General features: G+C 37.9%; 1 protein-coding gene across 2 annotated transcripts in view; it reads right to left on the reverse strand.

Moving 5' to 3' along the window:
- LOC127855398 (dynein heavy chain domain-containing protein 1-like) overlaps nucleotides 1–21,116 on the reverse strand; it is a 269,484-nt gene that overhangs the window by 150,900 nt on the left and 97,468 nt on the right. For both annotated transcript variants that reach the window (XM_052390924.1, XM_052390922.1), the window contains exons 42-49: nucleotides 19,910–20,103; nucleotides 19,281–19,418; nucleotides 15,498–15,615; nucleotides 13,618–13,664; nucleotides 9,997–10,242; nucleotides 9,325–9,525; nucleotides 8,078–8,116; nucleotides 2,149–2,340 (exon numbers count right to left, since the gene is read on the reverse strand). In XM_052390924.1, coding sequence (XP_052246884.1) covers nucleotides 2,149–2,340; nucleotides 8,078–8,116; nucleotides 9,325–9,525; nucleotides 9,997–10,242; nucleotides 13,618–13,664; nucleotides 15,498–15,615; nucleotides 19,281–19,418; nucleotides 19,910–20,103 — 1,175 coding nt within the window. The remainder of the gene's footprint in view (nucleotides 1–2,148; nucleotides 2,341–8,077; nucleotides 8,117–9,324; nucleotides 9,526–9,996; nucleotides 10,243–13,617; nucleotides 13,665–15,497; nucleotides 15,616–19,280; nucleotides 19,419–19,909; nucleotides 20,104–21,116) is intronic.

A 21,116-nucleotide genomic window follows, 5' to 3' on the forward strand; every position in this document is an offset into this window, starting at 1 on the left:
TAATTTCTTACCTCCTGACTGGAGAGGGCTGTAGGGTTGAGCCTGACCAGGTCAATCTTGGGGAACATGGCATACACAGGTGCTATAATGTCTTACCTCCTGACTGGAGAGGGCTGTAGGGTTATGCCTGACCAGGTCAATCTTGGGGAACATGGCATACTCAGGTGCTATAATGTCTTACCTCCTGACTGGAGAGGGCCGTAGGGTTGAGCCTGACCAGGTCAATCTTGGGGAACATGGCATACTCAGGTGCTATAATGTCTTACCTCCTGACTGGAGAGGGCCGTAGGGTTGAGCCTGACCAGGTCAATCTTGGGGAACATGGCATACTCAGGTGCTATAATGTCATACCTCCTGACTGGAGAGGGCTGTAGGGTTGAGCCTGACCAGGTCAATCTTGGGGAACATGGCATACTCAGGTGCTATAATGTCTTACCTCCTGACTGGAGAGGGCCGAAGGGTTGAGCCTGACCAGGTCAATCAAGGGGAACATGGCATACTCAGGTGCTATAATGTCTTACCTCCTTACTGGAGAGGGCCGAAGGGTTGAGCCTGACCAGGTCAATCAAGGGGAACATGGCATACTCAGGTGCTATAATGTCTTACCTCCTGACTGGAGAGGGCTGTAGGGTTGAGCCTGACCAGGTCAATCAAGGGGAACATGGCATACTCAGGTGCTATAATTTCTTACCTCCTGACTGGAGAGGGCTGTAGGGTTGAGCCTGACCAGGTCAATCTTGGGGAACATGGCATACACAGGTGCTATAATGTCTTACCTCCTGACTGGAGAGGGCTGTAGGGTTATGCCTGACCAGGTCAATCTTGGGGAACATGGCATACTCAGGTGCTATAATGTCTTACCTCCTGACTGGAGAGGGCCGTAGGGTTGAGCCTGACCAGGTCAATCTTGGGGAACATGGCATACTCAGGTGCTATAATGTCTTACCTCCTGACTGGAGAGGGCCGTAGGGTTGAGCCTGACCAGGTCAATCTTGGGGAACATGGCATACTCAGGTGCTATAATGTCATACCTCCTGACTGGAGAGGGCTGTAGGGTTGAGCCTGACCAGGTCAATCCAGGTCAGACCTAAACAAAATTTCGGTTTGGGGTGATTTGGGTGGGTTGGTCTGGTTATTCAAAATAAACGATATTTTTAAAGATTTTTATAAGGATGGCGTTATGTTATATGGCATACTCAGGTACTTTAATCAGGGTGTCTAATCAGATCACATGACTTTGTTGGGTTCCCAATTAAACGCTAATGGAAGTATACACGCCGGTAAGTGCTGCCAAATAAGTTTTTAAACAATTTTTCTTAAAAATTTCAACTAGTGCATAAAAGACAGATTTTAAGCTGCTTATGGTAATGTGAAATACATCATTATTACTTTATTTAATAAGCCTGTGTTCTTGTTCAAAAACTCAAAGTATGCTGCACTATCATGTTTCACTCAACGTGAACTTTTGTCACCAATTTCAGACGTATTCAAGGATTTATTCTTATACCTTAAGCAAACTGCAAAAAAAACTGTCTTTTATGCAAAACTAAAGTTCTTAACAGTGTGTTTTCATTCTGTCCAGCCTGAGTGTAAATCCCCCCCAAAAAACGTTGATTCTGCACCCTGATAATGTCTTACCTCCTGACCGGAGAGGGCCGAAGGGTTGAGCCTGACCAGGTCAATCAAGGGGAACATGGCATACTCAGGTGCTATAATGTCTTACCTCCTGACTGGAGAGGGCCGAAGGGTTGAGCCTGACCAGGTCAATCAAGGGGAACATGGCATACTCAGGTGCTATAATGTCTTACCTCCTGACCGGAGAAGGCCGAAGGGTTGAGCCTGACCAGGTCAATCAAGGGGAACATGGCATACTCAGGTGCTATAATGTCTTACCTCCTGACTGGAGAGGGCTGTAGGGTTGAGCCTGACCAGGTCAATCTTGGGGAACATGGCATACTCAGGTGCTATAATGTCTTACCTCCTGACTGGAGAGGGCTGTAGGGTTGAGCCTGACCAGGTCAATCTTGGGGAACATGGCATACTCAGGTGCTATAATGTCTTACCTCCTGACTGGAGAGGGCTGTAGGGTTGAGCCTGACCAGGTCAATCTCGGGGAACATGGCATACTCAGGTGCTATAATGTCATACCTCCTGACTGGAGAGGGCTGTAGGGTTGAGCCTGACCAGGTCAATCTTGGGGAACATGGCATACTCTGGCGACTTCTTCACTTCCATCTCATGTATAGCTTCGTTGACCTTTGTCAGCACAGATGTGGAATGCTTCAGCTTCTGGGTGCCTTTAGACTGCTCAACTTTTGGTGCTCCAAGACGGGACAAAAACTGGAAAGGTTTCATTTGTGAAAGGCTTTATTTTGAGAACGATTTCTTGTAATTGATTGTAATGAAATATTATAATCAAACAAGACAAATGTTTGTTAAGAAAAGATTCTCTCATTTCAAATTTTGTCTAAAAACTCTGCTTAAATAAAATACAAGATGCTCAAAGCAAAAAGTGACCTTTGTCCTGTAACTTTGACCTAGATCTTCGAGCTGATAAGACAGATGATACACAAACAACTAAGTCTCCTGTAGTCATTTGTGGTAAGTTATCTTTAAACTGAATTGATGAATGAAAAAGACACAGCCTTGCTTTATGGAAAAATATCTCCTTTTTTACTCTTAGGAGATGAGATATGTTTTAAGCAAAAAAATGCCATCTAAACATTGTGGTCCTAGTTTTTAAAATATTATAAAATAACATGCTGAATGACAATCTTACATTCTAGACAATCTGCTTTATGGCCGATGTTTGACCTTTGAGTGTTACCTTGACCTTTGAAGTAGGCAAACAGATAATAAAGATTTATATTTGTGCCAAATTATCTCAAAATTCATTTTATGGCTGCAGAGACAGAAATTTAAAAGCTGTTATATGCCCAAAGCTTACATTTGACCTCTAAGTTTGACCTTGACCTTCCAGGAAGGAAAACAGGTGTTACATATGACTCCTCTTCTTATGGTGAATATTTTTGCTTAGTTATTTAAAATTCCATCCACATATGGCAAAGTTATGACTGAGACACGAATGTTCAAGCTGTTATATTGCCATATTTGAGGTTTGACCTCTGAGGTTTACCCTGACCTTTGAGGTAGGGGGACAGATTTGACACAGGACATATCCTCTTATGATGGCGAACATTTGAGCTAAGTTATGACTGAGACAGGCAATTTTGCACAGAGGTACAGTGGAACAATGCTACTGTAATATGCTGCCTTCTTCAAATGGGCACATGCAAAATATTTTTTAACCATCTTTTAACACTTTCTGGCTAAAATATTATTAAGACCAAAAAATATATGGTATTGTTTAATGCACAGTTTCAGCAACATAATTATGTTAATATTGCAAAATTATCTTGCTTTCTGGATGTGATATTTATAATAAACCAGTTTCACAATACTACCGCTGTTGCTATTTTTAGATATCACGTGACGTGTCGAATTTCAGAACGAGGCTGAACGTGTATAGATCTTTGGCGGAGCATATCAATGATTATAAACCAGTTGAATTTTATTAATTTCATTCTGGATTTTCATGAGCACTGACACTGGTTACAATTACGGCAAACATATGCATACATGGATGTGTTGTTTAGTCAATAAATTGATGAGGGGTTATGAAATAAACATTCTCACACACAAGTCATATTTCAAAGCCATAGTATATAGTAGCACTAGTGTATACGTGTTTATACATTTTATTTAATCTCGATTCAAATTCAAGATACCCATTGTCATCAGAGCAAATGTGATCTGAAGAATAAACAATGATAATTGCACAAAACAAATTTATACAAAAGTCGTATAATACAAAAGGTAACTATATAACTTAAATTCTCAAAGGTATGTTTGTTAGTCTGTAATATTTTTCACGAACGATCGAACGTGTAATATGTGTGTTGACTCAATCATAAGAAAAGGCAATAGAAAATGCAAAGCACATGATAAATGTTGTGTAATTTTTCGTTTAACTTTTATTAATGTTCTTTTACAGTGAAATACAATATTGAAGAATTCTTTTATACAGGTGAAAAAACGAACATGGAGCCAACTGATCTGTCTATGCATGCACCTTGATTTCTCTTTAAACGTGATTATGAGTGATAAATATATGCCACATCATGTCATAAATCTCTCTTGTGTGTGTGTGTGTCTTGATTTTTCGGAAACATTCATTATCCCCGTTGTGGTCAATGAAAATTTGTTTTTATTGTGTTCTTCCATACACTAACGAACACTCTTTATAAGACTATGTAAGGACGGAGTTTTATTTTAGCGGTACCTGCTATAAATAGGTTTAGTGTTAAGCATAAAAGCTAATAAATTGTTCCTACGCTAATTTTGACAAGGCGGACATAAGTTCAAACGTTTTTTTAACTACCCGGACATTCATTCCCACGCTATTTAGACATCCCGGACAATCGTTCCAACATTATTTTGACAGACTGGATGTATATACTCCTACATAGTTTTAACGCCCAGAATTCTGCATTTTGGCAAATTACAGATCTCAGTGTAAGTCGATATATTCGATTATTTTTAACGTTATCATGAGCACGATAAAATCTTACAACAATATAAAATATACATAGTATAAAATATACACAAACTATGAGAACATTATTTTTAACTACTTCAATAACGACATATTAAAATACCGGATAAAAGTGCCATATTATTTTGATAAAATGTGATAATAATGACAGGGATAGCAATTATTCAGGAACGAATCTCCGGGCTGTCCAAAAAACGAAGGAACGAATGTCCAGGCTGTCTAAATTATGTAGGAACCATTATGTGCATTGTCAAAATAACGAAGGCACGAATGTTCAGGTTGTCAAAAACATAGGGACAAATGTCCGCCTGTGTGAAAAATAGGCTAGGACGAATGTCCAGCATTCACTGTATTATTATGATTAAAAATGGCTAATATCTATACAGTAATTAGTTTGAGTATTTGGCGTTACATTAGTCTTAGAGATGACTACGTAATTCTTCTACCACGATAAGACATTGGGGTACCATACATGGTGTTCAATGACCAGGCATCTACCACGGGTGGTTTATGACACCATGCTGTTATTTAGTATTTGTCGGCACAGTATCTGATCATAACAAGATAATTGGTTTACCCGGAACACAGGGGCTACTTAGCCACAGATGTATCAATAAACAAGATAGATCTTTTTTCAAACAGCGCGATAAAAAAAGCTCTACCAAAGCGTGTCAAATGTGTGAAAAAATTGAGAAAAACAAGTACTTTATTAAATTAATCAAGACAATTTATTTAATGTATTGACACTTATAATGTGAATTACATATTTATAACTTATTCTGACAATGTCATATTGTGTTTTCTAAGTCGTTACATCGCAGAATGTTCAAAAGAGTGACAGGCTGAAATCACATGCGGCGTTGCGCGGGAGTATTGGAAATTTATACACGTTCAGCCTCGTTCTCGAAGTCTGTGAGTCACGTGACTTTGCGCTCTTATCAATTTTGCCTATTGTGAAAAGTGTCTATTCTGCAAAGTTGAGCCAAGTTTCATAAACCAAGAGTAAAGGATATATCTAGCTGACACTAAAATGTTATGAACAGACAGAAAGATGGATGCATGTACAGGCAAAGAATATCCCACATAATAAATGATCTGGTTTTTAAAGCATTAAATATTTAGTAGAAAAATAAAACAAATTATAAAAATTAACATTTTTTTTACTTAAACCTCAACAATAAACAAGAGGGCCATGATGGCCCTGAATCGCTCACCTGACTAACCTTGCTACATCAACTTAAATTCTATCAGACTATGGCTAGCTATATCATGAAGTACAAATGGGCCAAATTTCAGGCCATAGCTAAAAAAACAAGATGGCCTTCATAAAGATCTGATAAACTGTGACCTCTATCGTCTACAGGAAGTTTTACTATGATTTGACCAGATGACCTACTTTATAACCTCAGATGACCCATATACAATCCCAAGCCAGATTTCATCAATTAATACATTCTGACAAAATTTCATAAAGACGTGATGAAAACTGTGACCTCTTTCATCTACACAAGGTTTTACTAGAATTGGCCCGGTGACCTAATTTTTGACCCCAGATGACCCATATACAATCCAAAATAACATATTATCAAGATAAACATTCTGACCATATTTCATTAAGATCAGATGAAAACTATGACCTCTATTGTCAACACAAGGTTTTTCTATGATTTGACCTAGTGACCTAGTTTCTGACCCCAGATGACCCAAATCCAATGATTCCAATCCAGATTTTATCAAGATAAACATTCTGACAAAATTTCATAAATATCTGATGGAAACTGTGACCTCCAAATTCTACACACGTTTTTTCTATGATTTGACCTAGTGACCTAGTTTTTGACCCCAGATGACCCACAGGTGGTTAGCATGTGGCTTTGATATCAATTAGTGAAAACATCATTTTGAATGATAAATTATCATATTATAACAAAACTTTTCTAAAAAAAAAAAAATTCACTATCAAATATATATATAACAAGGTATCCAACTCGAAATCACCCGAAAACTGGGTGCATCGTTTTGAACAGCCATTATACTTCATCAATTGTGCAGCGATTTTCATGATCTTGGTCTTATTCAACACAGAAATGATTTCCCTTTCTGGAAATGTATATGTCTTGCAATATTATTACAAATACTGGGTCAACTTTTAAGAAATAACAAGATACACAACTCGCGTGAAATAACATCGATCAGACCGTATTCATCACTGAAATCTTCACGGAGTAAAGGGCATTTTCCCTGCAAAGTTCACGGACCTCGATACCATAATTGAATAAAACGTATGAAAAAACATTTTTACCGTGCTTGCCATTGCACTATGCATCAAAACTAACTGTCCAGCACATTTTGAAACCTTTGTTTACATACATTTCAACTAACTGACATTTGAACACACAAGTGATTTCATTGGTCCATTGCGAAGGTGTGTCTTTAAAACTGGAGATTTCATTCATAAATACAGTCTGATCGATGCTTACTGGGTCAAGCGAATTGTGTATCGCGTTATTTCTTAAAATTTGACTTAGCATGTGTAGAAATATAAAAAGATATATACATTTCCAGAAAGGAAATTCATTTCTGCGTTGAATAAGACCGGGTTCATGAAAATCGCTGCAAAATTGATGAAGTAATGTCTGTTCAAAACAATGCATCCCGTTTTCAGATGATTTCGAGTTGGATACCTTGTTATATATATTTGATAGTGATTTTTTTTTCGTCAGAAAAGTTGATTTTTCATTATAATATGATAACTTATCATTCAAAATGATGTTTTCACTAATTAGTATCATAGCCATATTTCATTAAGATCTGATGAAAACTGTGACCTCTATTGTCTACACAAGGTTTTTCTATGATTTGACCTAGTGACCTAGTTTCTGACCCCAGATGACCCAAAAACAATCCCAATCCAGATTTCATCAAGATAAACCTTCTGACCAAATTTCATAAAGATTGGATGAAAACTGTGACCTCTATTGTCTACACAAGGATTTTCTATTATTTGACCTAGTGACCTAGTTTTTGACCACAGATAAGCCGAATACAATCCCAACCCAGATGTCATCAAGATAAACCTTCTGACCAAATTTCATAAAGATTGGATGAAAATTGTGACCTCTTTTGTCTACACAAGGTTTTTCTATTATTTGACCTAGTGACCTAGTTTTTGACCCCAGATGACCCAAATACAATCCCAACCCAGATTTCATCAAGATAAACATTCTGACCGAATTTCATTAAGATTGGATGAAAACTGTGACCTCTTCTGTCTACATTAACAAAATGTTGACAGACACACGCACGCACGATGGACGTCAGACATCACACTATCACATAAGCTTACCGTGTCACTTACTGAAAGGTGAGCTTAAAAGTATGACTACAATTATTATGAAAGCCAAATTATCTTCCTTTACCACACTAAATTGACACATAATATAGGTGGCGCTCTATACTCACTTCCTCTTCTGCTGCAATAAACTGCTCCATGCCCAGCTCCTGTTGTGGGTGGGGAAACACAAGTGCACCATTAGAGCAACACACACTGTTATGTGGAGGAAAACAAGAGCTTTGTAACAGGAAAAGCAGCAGTCCCCTATGGATTAATTTTATAATTGATTTCATAGCAAACTAAGGATCACCATAAGATTCATGAACCTAGCTTAAATATTTTAAACTTATGTTAGGATTTAAATTTAAGTTTTTAATCTTTTTTCAAACCATAGCAGCAACAATTTTGGAATGATGAAGCAAAAAAAAACAAGCAAATTCGTTGAATTGATATCCCCCGCCAATATGCTTCTGGACACAAAAGTGTTATATTTGACACTGAAAAAAGCATTTTTTCAAGATACAAAGGGCCATAACTCCATTATTGACAGATGGTGTACAATGCCATTTGGCATGCGTCATCCTTGTATCCATATATATACTCATACCAAGTTTCAATGAAATCCTTCAAAGCAATTCCAAGACGGACGGACGAAGGAAAAGACAGACGGATAGATGGAAAGACGGACAGATAGACGGACGGATGGACGGACAACGCCAAAACAATATCCCTTCGCTGATGGCGGGGGATAATAATATGCATATGCATAAATATGCCAAATTTTAGTTAATACTTATTTCAGTGACCAGAGCAGCCAAACTGAATTAATGATCACATTCACTATTTGTCTCTATACTTAAACTGAGTTTTAAATTGTAACTTAAGTGAAATTTTAATTTGACAAAGAGGGCTGAAGAATTATTTACAACAGAAAGCTGCACAAGTTTAAAATATGGTATTTATAGTATGTGTTTAGTAATTATTTCTGAAGTGTGACATTTTACAATACATGACCTGCACAGTGTGAATATGATAACCATAACCTACACTATGCTTTTTATTACATCATTATCGTTACATGGAAACAGCAACAGCAACTATTGAAAACGCCTTCTCATCATAATTCAATAATTAATTTAAATAAAATAGGTTCTTGATTTAAAACAATTCACATTTCTGAGGATTGAACAATCACAACTAAAGCAAAACATCTCTGCTGTCAGCTGAAATGTGCGTAAAAATAATCAAACAGCTCAAACAAAACCAACACAAAATCCCTCGATTCAAATTGGAGATGCAGTGAAGTGCACCGTGGGATACCACAATCACCTCATCCTGCACCCCCACACATACACACAGAGGAGTGTTTCCATACCTTCAGTTTGTGTTGGACCTGGTTCAGCACCCCACGGTCGGTGGAGAGCTCGTCCTTTGAGTGGTCAGGTGCAAACAGCAGGTAGTTGAGGCGGTTGAGGGCCCTTGCCAGCACGCCCACACATGTAGACTTGCCAGACCCAGAGGCCCCTGTGATGATTACAGACTCACTCTGCTGGATCGTGTTGTACAGCTGCATGATCTACAACACAAAGGATGGCGAAGACTTTTGTATATGACTCTTTCAAAACTTTGGAATTATTGCCTTATATTTTTTATTTTCCTATTAAAAATATAATTAATATTTCTATTATATAGTTCTTTTTCCTAGCATCAAACTAATTGAGTCAAACTTTCATCACATTAAGACAATAACAGTAAATTACATTAAAATGCCACTTATATTACCATATGAGAGTCTTAACAAAAATGCTCTTCTAAGCTGAGTGGTCATTTTAGCGAAATAAGCTAACTAACTGGGTATAACTGCATACATATATCTGTGGTTTTCAAAGTTTTTAAGCAATTAATTAATAATCAACTTTATATTCTCTCAACCTTTTTCATGATTTCCATTGTTTCCTTAAGATTGTCTTCATGCATTCGATCCTGTGCAGTGAAAGCGATAAGTTTTTAAACATACAATTAATAATCAACTTAATATTCTCCCAACCTTGTTCATGATTTCAGGTGTCTCCTTCAGATTGTCCTCATTCAGTTGATCCCGCACTGCGTTTATCAGCTTGATATCCTGCATGGGCTCAGCGTGTGACTGGGGCTTACTGCTCAGAGGGAACACGTCCCGCAGGATGTTACCGAGGGTCCCCCGGTCGTCCTCGGACTCCAGGCGGGGTCTGAACACCTCCACCAGGCCAAGGATGATGGACTGCTCCTCCAGAGCACGAGCGTCCATGTCAACCTAATAAAACTAGAGCATTGTCACAGATGTGACGAATACCCCCACATGCATTGACACAGAATATTTTGCATGTTGTCTTAACAAAAAAAAGGGGACACCATGCTCAATGTTTAAAAAGCACTAAGTGACCTTTTGACCTAGTTTTTAACCTGTGTTCAAACTTGACGTACACATCATCTAGATACAACTTCTGACAAAGTGTTGTGAAGATCCGATGAAAACTACTTTAATTAGAGAGCAGACACCATGCTGAATGTGTAAACCGTACTAAAATGACCCCATGACCTTGTTTTTTATCTGGCATGGCTCATGTTCAAACTTGGCCTTAAGATCATCTAGATACAAATTCTGACCAATTTTGGTTCAAGCTGGGATGAAAACTACTTGAATTAGAGAGCGGACACCATGCTCAATGTTTAAAACGCACTAAGTGACCCCGTGACCTAGTTTTTGACCCGGCATGACCCATATTCGAACATGACCTAGAAATCATTTTGTTACAACATCTGACCAAGTTTGGTGAAGATCGGATGAAAACAACTTGAATTAGAGAGCGGACACTTAATACCTACAGATAGACCGACAGACAAGCTCACTCCTACAAATCCCCCTGAACTTTGTTTGTGGGGATATAATGACCACAAAGAAATAATTTATTTTTAATATCTGTAGCAGTTATATAATATATGTAAACGTCTGAAATTGTGTACATTAAAACAGGAAATGTGTCCATGCCAAAAAACCACATGTGTCTTGTTCTGTGAAAATTTGGCAAAAATGCATGTGCGTAGTGTTGTCCCAGATTAGCCTGTGCAGTCTGCACAGGCTAATCAGTGACGACACTATCCGCTTTACTGGTATTTTTCGTTTGAAGGAAGTCCCTTTTTACCGAAAAGCTTGTTAAAGCGGAAAGTGTCGTCCCTGATAAGCCTGTGCGGACTGCACAGGCTTATCACGGAAAACACTTTACGCACATGCGTTATGCCCAGTTTTCTCATGCCAAGAACCACATGTTCAACTATTACCAGTGGTGGGGTACAAGAAACAACATGTTCAATTATTACCAGTGGTGGGGTACAAGAAACCACATGTTCAACTATTACCAGTGGTGGGGTACAAGAAACCACATGTTCAACTATTACCAGTGGTGGGGTACAAGAAACCACATGTTCAACTATTACCAGTGGTGGGGTACAAGAAACCACATTTTCAACTATTACCAGTGGTGGGGTACACGAAACCACATGTTCAACTATTACCAGTGGTGGGGTATAAGAAACCACATGTTCAACTGTTACCAGTGGTGGGGTACAAGAAACCACATGTTCAACTATTACCAGTGGTGGGGTACAAGAAACCACATGTTCAACTATAACCAGTGGTGGGGTACAAGAAACCACATGTTCAACTATTACCAGTGGTGGGGTACAAGAAACCACATGTTCAACTATTACCAGTGAAACCACATGTTCAACTATTACCAGTGAAACCACATGTTCAACTATTACCAGTGAAACCACATGTTCAACTATTTCAAGTGAAACCACATGTTCAACTATTACCAGTGAAATCACATATTCAAATATTACCAGTGGTGGGGTACAAGAAACCACATGTTCAACTATTACCAGTGGTGGAGTACAAGAAACCACATGTTCAACTATTACCAGTGGTGGGGTATAAGAAACCACATGTTCAACTGTTACCAGTGGTGGGTTACAAGAAACCACATGTTCAACTTTTACCAGTGGTGGGGTACAATAAACCACATGTTCAACTATTACCAGTGGTGGGGTACAAGAAACCACATGTTCAACTATTACCAGTGGTGGGGTAAAAGAAGCCACTTGTTCAACTATTACCAGTGGTGGGGTACAAGAAACCACATGTTCAACTATTACCAGTGGTGGGGTACAAGAAACCAAATGTTCAACTATTACCAGTGGTGGGTTACCAGTGAAACCACATGTTCAACTATTACCAGTGGTGGGACCACATGTTCAACTATTACCAGTGTTTGGGTACAAGAAACCACATGTTCAACTATTGACAGTGGTGGGACCACATGTTCAACTATTACCAGTGGTGGGACCACATGTTCAACTATTACCAGTGAAACCACAGATTTTACTATTACCAGTGAAACCACATGTTCAACTATTACCAGTGAAACCACATGTTCAACTATTACCAGTGGTGGGACCACATGTTCAACTATTACCAGTGGTGGGACCACATGTTCAACTATGACCAGTGGTGGGACCACATGTTCAACTATTATTAGTGGTGGGACCACATTTTCAACTATTAACAGTGGTGGGACCACATGTTCAACTATTACCAGTGAAACCACATGTTCAACTATTACCAGTGAAACCACATGTTCAACTATTACCAGTGGTGGGACCACATGTTCAACAATTACCAATGAAACCACATGTTCAACTATTACCAGTGGTGGGACCACATGGTTAACTATTACCAGTGAAACCACATGTTCAACTATTACCAGTGGAGAGACCACATGTTTAACTATTACCAGTGGTGGGGTACAAGAAACCACATGTTCAACTATTACCAGTGGTGGGGTACAAGAAACCACATGTTCAGCTATTACCAGTAAAACCACATGTTCAACTATTACCAGTGAAACCACATGTTCAACTATTACCAGTGAAACCACATGCTCAACTATCTCAAGTGAAACCACATGTTCAACTATTACCAGTGAAATCACATGTTCAAATATTACCAGTGGTGGGGTACAAGAAACCACATGTACTACTATTACCAGTGGTGGGGTACAAGAAAACCACATGTTCAACTATTACCAGTAGTGGGGGTACAAGAAACCACATGTTCAACTTTTACCAGTGGTGGGGTACAAGAATCCACATGTTCAACTATTACCAGTGGTGGGGTACATGAAACCACATGTTTAACTATTACCAGTGGTGGGGTACAAGAAACCACATGTTCAACTATTACCAGTGGTGGGGTACAAGAAACCACATGTTCAACTATTACCAGTGGTGGGGTACAAGAAACCACATGTTCAACTATTACCAGTGGTGGGGTACAAGAAACCACATGTTCAACTATTACCAGTGAAACCACATGTTCAACTATTACCAGTGAAACCACATATTCAACTATTACAAGTGAAACCACATGTTCAACTATTACCAGTGGAACCACATGTTCAACTATTACCAGTGAAACCACATGTTCAACTATTACCAGTAAAACCACATGTTCAACTATTACTAGTGAAACCACATGTTTCACTATTACCAGTGAAACCTCATGTTCAACTATTACCAGTGAAACCACATGTTCAACCTTTACCAGTGAAACCACATGTTCAACTATTACCAGTGGTGGGGTGTCCATCTTGGTCTGGGTCTGCTTCTGGTCATCTTCTGTAAAAGTTGAGGGAAGAAATTTATTTAAATAAAATTATGTGTTCTTTTTTATTCAAATGTATTAGAAGAATTGTTAATAAATATCAGGGTTTATGTTTACTGTCTGTATATTCCTCTGTAGGCCTTCCAGAAAAAAACACAAATCCGAGTACCGGAGTTTTTTCAAAACTATCTTAGAACGAAAATGATAAGGGTTGTAAAGTTGCTAATTAATTTAACCTTTTATCAATACTAGATACATATTAGACAAGACTATTGTCAAGCAATATGGTCCCCTACCGGTGAAACTCCACCATTGCCAGATCTTTTTTTAGTTATATTTATTGCCATAGCAACCAGAATTTTTGACTTAGGAACAAAATGAAATGACATGCATAATCTCCATATTGCCATCTATCAATGTTTCAAGTTTCATGAAAAAAATATTAAGAACTTTTAAAGTTATCGCAGGATCCAGAAAAGTGTGACAGACTCACAGACTGACGGACTGACTAACTGACCGACACACAGAGCGCAAACCATAAGTCCCCTCCGGTTTCACCAGTAGGGGACAAAAAAACAATTATACTATGAAACGAAAATTGTTCCATAACTGGCACCATGACTTCCATCTTATTACTTTTTTCAAACGCTTTATTCTTGCTTTTTTGACAAAATTAAAAGTAACGTAAAAAGGTAACTTTGGTTGTCTCATTCTTTATGCTAAAAACAAGTTTTACCCATGAAATAAGAGGGACCTTACCTTGTGCAAGAGTTTTTACCACACTTAACCTATATTCATACATAGCCTTTATAGGGCAAACATAAACATTCTGGCCAAGTTTTATTAAGATTGAGTTCTAAATGTGGCCTCTTGAATGAACATATTTTTTTCCCTATTTATTCAAATTGTGAATGCATGTGACCCAGATTTAAACTTGGCCCAGATAGTATCGATATAACCATTTTGACCAAGTTTAAGATTTTTTCAAGAATGTGGTAAGATTTAAGCAAGCAACCTAGTTTTTGGACACATAATGCCCATATTTGAACTTGGCCAAAACATGTTAAGATAAACATTCTGAACATAATTCATAAGGATTTAGTCAGTACTATGGCTTCTTAAGCCATTTCAAGGCTTTTCTACTATTAAACCCATTGGTTTAGTTTTTTGACGCACATGACTCACATATTGTGAAGATAAACATATTGACCAAGTTCCGTCATGGTCAAGTCATAAACAAAGGTTCTAAAATTGAAAAAAGGCTTTTCTAAGATTTATCCTTGTGATCCAGTGTACTCCATATTTGAACCCTGCCTAGATATTGTCAATTTAAACGCTCTGACAGTGTTTCATAAAGATTGGCCACTCGAGTGATAACAAGCTAAAAGTTGACACCAGTGGACAAAAAGACACACAAGGCTGAAGGCAGGACATATACTAACCATAAAAGCTTATATTTAGTTCTTCATACTCAGTTGAACTAAAAACAAGAGCTGTCACCATAGGATGACTTATGCCCCCTATAAACGCTTTGATAGAAGTTATGAGCTTTTTTCGAAACCTAAACGCAGATTTCGAAACCTAAACGTGGACCCTAAGTTCAAGGTCAAGGTCACAGGGGTCAAAATTTGTGTGCGTTTGGAAAGGCCTTGTCCATATACACATGCATGCCAAATATGAAATTACTATCTGAAGTGAAATAGAAGTTATGAGCATTTTTCGAAACCTAAATGCGAAGTGTGACGGACAGACAGACTGACAGTCCGATTACTATATGCCCTCCTTCGGGGGCATAAAAATCAGTAGATAAGCAGCAACCCAAAATGTGTTCACTGATGTGCTCATACCCATGGTTTGTTTTTCATTGTTCTGTTCCTCCTGCAGCTCTCTCCGCGTAGGAACACTGACCTTCAGCACCATCTTGAGGTCACGGAACCCCACACTGTACTGCTCCTTTCTGGGCAACTGTGGATACAATCATGAGAATACACTGCAAGCATTAATATATGTGACACGCACTGAGAAATAGGGGTAAAATGCATGTGCGTAAAGTGTCCTCTCAGATTAGCCTGTGAAGTTTGCACAGGCTAATCAGATACAATACTTCACGCCTAAACTGGATTTTCTTCAAGAAGAGTCTTCCTTAAAATAAATTTACAATAAAAGCAAAAAGTGTTGTCCCTGATTAGCCTGTGCAGACTGCACTACACACATGCATTAAACCCCCTTTTCACAAAGTGGGGCTCATATGATTGGGAGAAAGATGTGGCAGGCAAAGTCTGTATGTTTTATCCTTCACACAAGCCTGCATAACAAAGTACGTCCTTGACCAGAATACATCAACTTCTTCATACTTCAAAATACTTTATATTATGGTAAACTGCAGTCTTTGTTCAGATATCCAATATTAACTTTCAATGAAATAATACAACATGCACCATAATTTTGCAGTACAATGTGCTTTGAACCCTGAAACTTGTTACAGCTGAATACAGCAACAGAATATTAGTTCATATGGGGTAAATGTACAATTTTTTGCAAATACTGTAATCCATGTTCAACAATATCAAACCATGAGTGTTAACTATAGTCAAGTTATAACACAAAAGCTGTCAAAAGACACCGCCCACAAATTTTCTTCCGCTTTGGTAGTATAGTCACCTGATATAATGATCACAAAGAAATAATTGAAGCTGAATATCTGAAGTAGCTATTTAGTATATGTAAACTTATGTTCCCTAAATGTTTTTTTATTTAAACAAGAAATGTGACCATGCCAAGAAACCAGATTGTCAACAATTTACCAATTAATGTAATTATTTCACAAAATTACTATATTAAACCTGTATCCAAACTCAAATTATAGAATGGAAACATTTTTCTATTTTGAGCAACAATGACATTGACTTAACTGGACCCAAATGCAATCCTACCCTAAGTTATCACGTTGAAAATACTTGTGTAATTTAAGTAACTGTGACCTTGACCCTACTGGCCTAAACAGAGATCCCTTTCTTTATTAGTCTGTAACCTACTTACAAAATTTCAGCAAATCTTCATGCAAACAAAAGTTATTGATCACAAAGTTTTTATTTATATTTGGCAACATTCATCTTGACTAAACTGAACCTATATGCAACTCGATGCTTGACCTGCATGTCAGCTAGAGAAATGGAATTGTTGCATACAAACACATGCCTGAATAACCTTTAAACAAAAATGGGCATAACTCTGCTAAATTGCAGCTCAAACTTATGGGCCTTGGTGAGTGACCTCAAATGATGATCCTGAGTATGTGTGGTGTTACAAGTGAATACCTCTAATAATTACAGAGATATTTTATTTATTGCATGAAAACTTCAATCTAAATTTCAACTTGCACCCAAACATTAACAGGAATTATATTAAGTAAAAAATGTTGCAAAATCCTACAATAAAGTTGGTTACAGTTATAGATCTTTGTCATTGATAGTTCATGAGGACTCTTGATACATAGGTAATGTTTCATTTATAAATATGCATTAAATATATGGAGCAGTTGCATGCATATGTAAACCAGAATTTTCTAAGTACAAAAAAGGGCATAATTCTCCTTAGTCACAGTTATGAAACATGGTCAGTGACCCCCCACACACTGAACCCGCACATGTGTTAAGTTTTTGTTGAATGCCTGAAGAAGAAACAATGATGTAAAGAGGTAAAGAGATGTTGCACGGTTACTCTAATCAGTGCATAACAGGGATTCCAACATCTGAGTAAGTATCATAGCTTATTCTAGTAAATGATTTCAAGTAAAACAAGAGCACCGCCTTGCGGGTGCAGACCGCTCATCTATTTTCTTTTTAAAGGTGAAGGGACTCTCATTTTCAATCACAAAGGAGGGAGGAGTGGAGTGAAGAGGGGTGTATAGTGTGGGGTTGTGGACATTTATTACATTATCTTCCAAAAAAGCGAAAAAAAAAAAAAAAAAAAAAAAATCCGGGGGGGGGGGGGGGGGGTTGGGGGGGGCGATGGGGGGGGGGGTTTGGGTGCGATGGTTGGACGGTATTTCAAACATAACCATTTTTAAAAAAAAAAATGGGGGGGGGTATAGTGTGAGGGTGTGGTGGTAATTTGTGAGATGATCTTAAAAAAAAAAAAAAAAAAAAAAAAAAAAAAAAAAAATTAGGGGGGGGGGGGGGGGTGGGGTGGGGGGGGGGGGGTATAGTGTGAGGGTGTGGTGGTCATTTGTGAGATGATCTTAAAAAAAAAAAAAAAAAAAAAAAAAAAAATAGGGGGGGGGAGGGGGGGGAGGGGGGGAGGGGGGGAGGGGACGGCACGGGGGATGGTTTGGGTGGAGTCTATTGTGGTATGTCAGGTAAGAGTAGTTTCATCAAAGTATCAATCAAATCTAATCATAAATAAAGAAGTTATGGCAATTTTAGCAAAATTTAATAATTTGACCTTGAGAGTCAAGGTCATTCAAAGGTCAAAGTAAAATTAAAGTTGCCAGGTACAGTAACCTCATGATAGCATGTAAGTATTTGAAGTTTGAAAGCAATAGCCTTGATACTTAAGAAGTAAAGTGGATCGAAACACAAAATTTAACCATATATTAAAAGTTACTAAGTCAAAAAAGGGCCATAATTCCGTAACAATGACAACCAGAGTTATGCAACTTGTCCTTTTACTGTACCCTTATGATAGTTTGTGAGTGTTCCAAGTATGAAAGCAATATCTATGATACTTTAGGGGTAAAGTGGACCAAAACATAAATCTTAACCAAATTTTCAATTTTCTAAGTATAAAGGGCCCATAATTCCGTTCAAATGCCAGTCAGAGTTACATAACTTTGCCTGCACGGTCCCCTTATGATAGTTCATAAATCTTGCAAGTATGAAAGCAATAGCTTTGATACTGTAGGAATAAAGTGGACCTAAACACAAAACTTAATCAAATTTTCAATTTTCTAAGTATAAAAAGGGCACATAATTCTGTCAAAATGCCAGTCAGAGTTACATTACTTTGCCTGCACAGTCCCCTTATGATAGTTAGTAAGTGTTGCAAGTATGAAAGCAATAGCTTTAATGCTTAAGGAATAAAATGGACCTAAACACAAAACTTAACCAAAATTGTCAATTTTCTAAGTATAAAAAGGGCACATAATTCTATCAAAATGCATGCCAGAGTTATCTAAATTTGCCTGCCCAGTCCCCTCATGATAGTAAGTAAGTGTACCAAGTTTGAATGCAATAGCATTGATACTTACTGAGAAAAGTGGAACTAAACGCAAAACTTAACCAAAATTTTCAATTTTTTAAGTATAAAAAGGGCACATAATTCTGTCAAAATGCACGCCAGAGTTATCTAACTTTGCCTGCCCAGTCCCCTCATGATAGTAAGTAAGTGTACCAAGTTTGAATGCAATAGCATTGATACTTTCTGAGAAAAGTGGACCTAAACGCAAAACTTAACCGGACGCCGACGCCAACGCCAACGCCAACGCCAACGCCAACGCCAACGCCGACGCCGAGGTGATGACAATAGCTCATAATTTTTTTTCAAAAAATAGATGAGCTAAAAATGAAATGAGAAATTCTTTAAAATTTTAATCCAAGAGATTACAAGGGCAAAAATCACAGACTACTCACCTGCATCTTGAGGAGCTTGGCAAACAGCAGTAGTTTCTGTGCCCACATGGAGTAGTGGGCGTACCCATGACACAGCAGGGTGGCCTCTATGTACGGCTGCAGGTCTGGCTGGATCATGGCACACGGCCGCAGCAACACCTGCATGAAGCCACCACAAGAATAAAATAAGGATGTCATAAGAAAAACAAAACATTTTATTTATCAAACTCTTGTTTTATATTCATTATTTTTCAAATAATTAAATAATGTATACATACACACATTAAAACAGTTCCATCATGTCCAAAAATCACCCTAACATATTTTAAACTTTTTTTTTAAATACTTTTTTTCAAGTCTATGATTTTTTTAAACCACTTAAAAGTAATAACAACCAGGAATAAATCCTGATCCAACAATACAGCTCACTGCAATATTTTTACTTCATGTACTTTATTTTCATTCTATGGTTTTGAACCCTTTTCAAGTAACAGGCAAGAATCAATCCTTGTCCAACAACGCAGCCCCTAGCTTACAGCATTCTTTATTTTATATTTTATCATAATATCATTTTGAAACTTCTCCATTTATGCAACAACCAGGACTCGATATCTATCCAACTTCATTTTTGTACACAGCCCCAAGCTCACCCTGAATGTTTCTGGAATGACAGCAGCGGCAGGGTTGGTGATGTTGAGTGTCATGAAGCAGGCAAAGTTGGCGCTTGCCTGGACCAGTTTGCCCTGGAACATGACGTTACCGAGCACCTCGTTACGGTACAAGGCCTCCTTGAGGAGCTTACTGTAGTCTGGGAACGCCTTCTTGCCCTTGAACCGTGCATGCTCTAAAAAAGGGCCACATTAAAGGTGCAGGAAGATAGTCTACGCATTCCTAACATAGGATTATAGGGAGCCTGTCTAACAAGGATATATGACAGGAGCAGAAATAAGGGCTTTGTCTTGCTACTATATAAACATTGTTCCGGAAAAACTGGGCTTAATGCATATGCTCTGAAATGGGTGACATGAAATGTACAGGTATAGGAGCAATGTTTTCCTAACAACTGACTGCACAGGCTAATCTGGGACGGCACTTCACGCACATGCAGTAGCCCAATTTTCCAAAATGAGTCTCGTATGATGAAGGAGGCCTGTCTAAAATGGCAAAATGAAGCTAGCCCTTCTTCATTCTATGGTTGCAACATTACATAATTGGTCAATAAAGGTAATGGCTGTTTAACCCTTTGCATGCTGGGAAATTTGTCGTCTGCTAAAATGTCGTCTGCTGAATTTCTCAAATTAGCATTTCTTCGATTTTTTTATCAAAGAATATTATAAGAATAGCAAACAGTTTTGATCCTGATGAGACGCCATGTTCTGTGGCGTCTCATCTGGATCCAAACTGTTTGCAAAGGCCTTCAAAATTCGGTTCCAGCACTGAAAGAGTTAAGAGGATGAGGGAGCAGTTTACACCTTTGTTGTATTACTTTATTATCTCTGAATTTTTTAACTACTAAATTACTCAGAAGGTGTTTTCTTTGTGAAATGATACATTTCAATGTTAAAATGCTTTCTTTTCATGTTATGTTTAACACACTGGTAAGCCTTTTAAAAGACTTCAATATCTGCATAAAGCTAACCACTTATGAAGCTCCATGTGACAGGCATTGTTATAACGAATTTGACACAGGCATATTGATAGATAATCAAACCTTCACTTAAATTTTTTTTTAGGTATAAATACAAATAAACCTATAGTCTTTTGTTGGATTAATAAACATTTTTTACGTAATATATAAGATAATACAAATATACCAAAAGCATGGATACAAATTATATTTGAAACAGTACTAAATAA

The sequence above is a fragment of the Dreissena polymorpha genome, chromosome 13, assembly GCF_020536995.1.
Source record: "Dreissena polymorpha isolate Duluth1 chromosome 13, UMN_Dpol_1.0, whole genome shotgun sequence".
NCBI classification, from domain to species: Eukaryota; Metazoa; Mollusca; class Bivalvia; order Myida; family Dreissenidae; genus Dreissena; species Dreissena polymorpha.